We start from the raw sequence: 5,481 nt of genomic DNA on the forward strand, positions 1-5,481 counted from the left end.
CCCTGGCATCCCAGGATAAACCTCTTCAACTACCGAAGCAACACCCTGTGGCCACGAGGGATGAAAGAGAGAAGAAGAGGGGATGTGGAGCGAAGGGATGTGAGGAGGATGAGAGTGGGGATCAGAACAGCAACCAATGGAGGAGCAGAGTCCCGCTCCTGCCCATTTCCAGAGACACCAATCTCAGACCTGTGTTTGCCTCACCAAACTCCGCCCAGATCCTCACCACCTCACTGGAGGCCTTTTCTCTCCACTGCGACCGCACACCCAGAGAAAACGCCATATACTGTTTGGCCTTGGCCAGGTTAGTCCAAGTTTAAATGACAGCTACGGTGAATATGAATATTTCTCTGGAGGTTTCTTATGAAAGGTGTGAATACTGTCAGAAGAAGCCTCCTATAATCAGTGGTGGTGGGGGGGAACACATATAAAAGCTGTTTACACACTTTTTATTTTATTTTGTTCAAGCATTTACCCACCTTTTGTGGAAGATGCATTGAAAGTAGAGGGAGCGTTACTTCTTTAATCCTGAACGGCAATCAGCATTTACCAGTCAATGGTTTTACCACTACATCACTGCCTATGATATACCCTTATCCTCCCTGAATAGATTTCAGTACAAACAAATCATGAGCCAACCATCATGCTTAGAAGGTACATAATCAAATTAAATCAACTCAAACTTTAATTTGTCACATGCGCTGAATACAACAAGTGTAGATCTTTCCGTGAAATACTTTACTTACAAGCCCTTAACAGTGCAGTTCAAGAAGAGTTGAAGAGAATATTTACCCAATAAACTAAAGTAACAAATAATAAAACAGTTGAACTTGTCCAGTGGCCATTTGATTAATTGTTCAGCAGTCTTATGACTTGGGGTTAGAAGCTGTTATAGGTTTACCCTAACAAGTCCTGAAACAAATCATGAGCCAACTATCATGCTTAGAAGGTATATAGTGTCAGTCTTATTGGTTCACCCTAACAAGTTGTTTCAGTATGGGGAGAGGATAGGATGTAAGGGCCCTTCATTAATGTATTGAGGCCATTACATATACAGTATTTCACAATGCTAGGACACAGATTTGGTCTCCTAACCTTGTTCTGGTTGATTGACTCTCTAACAGTGCCTTCACACAGAGACCATGGTTGCAGCAGCTGAATGTAGCGCGGACTCTGTCCAGGAGGAGTGCTCAGCACATTGGGTAGACACCAGGATCCTGGTCATTAGGCAGATTAAACATACTGAAACAAGGAGGGACAACCTGGAATTGTCCAAAAAGGAACTCTTATTTATTTATTTATTTTATTTTTTTTATTTTTATTTTTTTTTACAGTGAACAAGATGAGACTTTGGAACGGATGATGCCTGAAACAATGCGGACGACTTAGAATTTCGTTCCTTTGGATGAGGCTTATAGATATAGTCTTTGCCTGTTTGATGGTTAGTCTGAGGGCATAGCAGGATTTCATATAAGTGTCAGGATTAGTGTCCCGCTCCTTGAAAGAAGCAGCTCTAGCCTTTAGCGCGGTGTGGATGTTGCCTGTAATCCATGGCTTCTGTCGGGGATATGTACATATGGTCACTGTGGGCACGACGTTGTCGATCCACTTATTGATGTAGCCTGTGACTGAGGTGGTATACTCCTCAATGCATGTGGGTGAATCGCAGAACATATTACAGTCTGTGCTAGCAAAACAGTCAACATATGACAACAAATGAATGTAATCTCATTTAATGAGGACAATTATCTTGGGTTGGAGAAGCTTCTAGTGATGGCTCTATACATTCTGGTAAAAAGGGAGGGTTTGCGACTCTTCTCTTCAGGTGGGAAGGAATATGCGATGTCATTTCCCTCTGGAGCAAAGGAGCCATGAGAATTTGTCCTCGACTCTGCAAAGAAAGACCATCCAGTATGTCATGGGTAACAATTCAGAGCAGAGTGCAATGTCTTTCCAAATGAATTAGTTGAACGCTAAAGTAATAATATCTTAGTCTTGAATGAGCAGCAGCAGGGCTTACCTGTAAAGTACACAGTAGGGGAAGTGTTCTGAGGCTGGTACTCCAGAGACTTTTGAGGACAGTGGTCCTTTCTAACTTTCTTGGAACCCTGTTTGGTGGGAAAAGGCACATTAAAACAAACTGTTATATATCTTAAAGTACAGTACATCAACTGGAAAAAGGCAATACAATGCTAAAATACTGAATTATATAAACAAATAATATCTCATACATTCAAAAGCAGTGTTATTCATGAAAAATCTGCACTTGTACTATACCTTTATGTTAAAGCATATCTTGCTGAACATGGTTTTCTTGCTTTTCTTGGACTTGAAGATGGGGATCTGCTCTCCAGTACTGCTGATGCTATCCCTTACCAAATCCAACATCCCTTCTACAATGTCTCTGGTGGCCATGCTGGTACCGGACTCAAAAGAACATTTGGCATTGGCTTTGGTGATCATTTGATGACTTGAGCCAACTGATAAGGCATCCATCATTTTGTTGACCATGACCTTCGTGAGCTGATTCATTGTGTCACTATCCTCTGGCTTGCTCTGATTGAGCTGGATAGGAAATACCATGCAAGTAGAGGTGCTTGGTTCATTCTGGACTGAAACATCAATGTTGATATTTTTATACTCATCTAACCACTGTTTTAGGAAGCCCTTCACTGTCTCTTCAGCAAATATCTGGAGAAGCTGAGAGGAGAGCTTCCTGGATATGGCACATTGTTCCTTTCCCCATTTCAGCTTTGAAAGAATGGAGTCTGAAGCACTTCTGGCTGCTGCCAATGTTAAGACCTGTGGAGTGCTGTGGCTGTCCTGAAGGGCTATCACTTTATCCACAAATTCATGACTGAACATGTGGATGGTCCCAGTGGAAATTATTTTTCTCAATTTCCTAACAGCAGATCGGAGGTTGTCAGGATGAGAAGCACCCTGTCCATCTTCCTGTGTGTTCTCAACACTTTCCACCATTTCGTCCACTACCACCCCAGCAGCTTGCCTGACTTTGTCCACAAAGGATGGGGGAAGTAAGTTATCTGTGTGAAACAAGTCCTGAATGATCATGTTTCTTACAATGGGAAAGTCACTCTGAGCACATAATTCAGTGGGGATGGGAGTACCGGGCAAGGTGAAGTCCCATTCTGACTGCTTTGATTTTGAAGTAGGTGTTAGAGAGATGGAGGAGCGTGAAGAAGAGGTATTTCTTGTATTTTGGCTGTCAGCACTCCTACAACGGATCGTGTCAATATCCTCCAGCATGGATCCTGAGAGCTTAGTGGTTTTAGGTAGTAATTTGTGCGGAATGTCCACACAGGCATTGTTTCCACCAGGTGTAACACTGCTCTGGTTGACCTCAAGATGGCAGAGACTTGCTCTTTGTGAAGCAGGACTGCTTTGATATGTAAATATTTGGATTGAACCAAGTGTTGTGTCTGACATTTGAAGATCTTTTCTGAGAAACTCCGTAATCTTACTTTGCAGACTGTAGTAGATGTTACGAGCAACAGACCAGATTCTTTTCTCAGAAACCTGTCCAGTGGTGAGCAGGGAGGTTCCAGATACCATGTCAGATGATTGGGTGGTCTGGGTGAGCTCCTGCTGGTCTTTCACCATGGTTTGTAAAATATCAGTAGATGTGGTGGATGTAGATACAGACTGGAGGTACTTATCTGTTGTACCTTCCTCCACAATGTTAAATGATCTAGAGAGGACCTCACTCACTCCTTTCTCAGCTTTGGTTTGGAACTCATGACTAGAAAGTTTTTGGAGGCTCTTTGTTGAAAGACTGTGGGAAGATGCAATGCCTTTGGAGGCAGCCGTGCTGCAATCTAGACTTACTGGAGAGGTTCGCTCAGGAGAACCTTGGAGACGTTCAAACATGTCTTCACATGGTGTTGAGGACCTTGACAAGGAGATGTCCTTCAGCTGAGACAGAACACCACCTACCAATATGTTGACCTCAAGGGACATATCAGATATTTTCTTTCCTACTGTGGAGAAGCAAGGTGCATTTGATGTCTGATCCTCGCATGAGGTCAAGATTGTTGAAATGACCTGTTTGGTACTATTGTTCATTAGACCCTCGTCTGTTTCAGTCCAGAGAAGTTTTGAACTCTCGCTGACACCCATGTGTAGAGTCACTTCCTGGTTCAAACTGAGCAAGTGAGGCACACTCTTACTAGCTTGCGTCAAGTTCTGGCTTGCCAAACCAAGGTACTCCTTAGTCCCAAGATGTCCAGAGTCTTCTGTGGGTGTATGGCTAGACATTCTTCTCTGCACGTCTGACCTCCGCCGGTGAATGGTGAAGCCCTTTAATGTCTTCTTAATATTTTTATATAAACTAGTAGTAGCAGACCAGATCCTGCTCTTTCGCTTTTGTGCATTTTCCTGGAGGTCAGGTTCTCTCTCCTCTACTTCTGCAGGTTGCGCCAAGCTCTGCAGGTCTTCCACAAATGTGTCAATGATGCCAAAGGCAGCAGAATCCGCACAAATATCCTTTGACAAGGTTCTCTGGTTTTGAACGGAACAAGACCTGGATGCTACAGAATAAGCAGGCTTTGCACTAGTTAAGCTACTGTTGGACTTTTTAACTAGGAACTCACTCACTGCTTGAGTGGTGTCTCTCTTGAATTCCTCACTTGATAGTTGTTTCATGCAATCTAACAGACTGGTCAAAGAAGCTGTGGCCTTACTTCTGCTGTCCTCAATTTGACAGGGGAACTCATATACTATTGGTGATGAGGCCCTGGAATGGGAGATATCCCCAAGCTGAGCCAGAACGCCCTCTACAAATTGTTGTCTCTCAATAGAGAAGTCTGATCCTTTTTCTCCAACAGTGTACAGGGGGTCCTCCTTTGACATCTCAGTCTTGTTCAAGACCAGAAGCTCTGAGATGACTTCTTTGGTGCAAGTTGTGATGTTGTCATCAGATGTGACAATGCTCTTTAGGGCAAATCTCTGAAGCTTGCCGAAATAATCTTTCAAGTTGTTTTGGATGCTGTGGTAAATGTGAACAGCAGCAGACCAGGCACTCTTCTGTTGGGGACTCTCTTCAGATTCAGCCAAGGACTTCATATCTGACACGAAAGTCTTAACAACTACTGACGCTGCTGAGCCCACTGGGTAAATTGACTCTGTCTTTACAATGCCAGACAATGTTTGACCTGATACAGCACCTGTTAACTCAGACTGAACGACTGAACTAGGAAAGCTCAAACTACTGACTTTTTTGGCAAGAACTCCACTCACTGCTTGTATTGCTGATGTTTGAAACTCCCGGCTGGAGAGTTTTTGGATGCTCTTAGATGTGAGCGTGCAGGAGGAACCAGATTCACTAATATTGTAGCTGCTCTCGTATTTCCTTATCAGGGCATCAAGATCCTCAATGAAGCCAACATGCGATGCCAAAAACGTGATCTTGTCCTTCAGATCTTTCAGCAAATTATGTTCGTTCTCGTCAACAAAAGCCACCAT

The 5,481-nt window shown here is 43.4% G+C and overlaps 1 protein-coding gene across 1 annotated transcript; it reads right to left on the reverse strand.

Moving 5' to 3' along the window:
• Nucleotides 1–1,442: 1,442 nt before the first annotated feature.
• On the reverse strand, nucleotides 1,443–5,481 carry LOC149985357 (uncharacterized). Its single transcript, XM_090182548.1, has 3 exons — nucleotides 2,278–5,481; nucleotides 2,021–2,108; nucleotides 1,443–1,447 (listed from the first exon to the last, which is right to left on the reverse strand). The coding sequence occupies exons 1-3, from the start codon at nucleotides 5,479–5,481 to the stop codon at nucleotides 1,443–1,445; spliced, it is 3,297 nt and encodes a 1,098-aa protein (XP_090038674.1).

This window comes from Oncorhynchus mykiss, chromosome 1 (genome assembly GCF_057628025.1).
Source record: "Oncorhynchus mykiss isolate SJ-2025 chromosome 1, ASM5762802v1, whole genome shotgun sequence".
Taxonomy (NCBI): domain Eukaryota; kingdom Metazoa; phylum Chordata; class Actinopteri; order Salmoniformes; family Salmonidae; genus Oncorhynchus; species Oncorhynchus mykiss.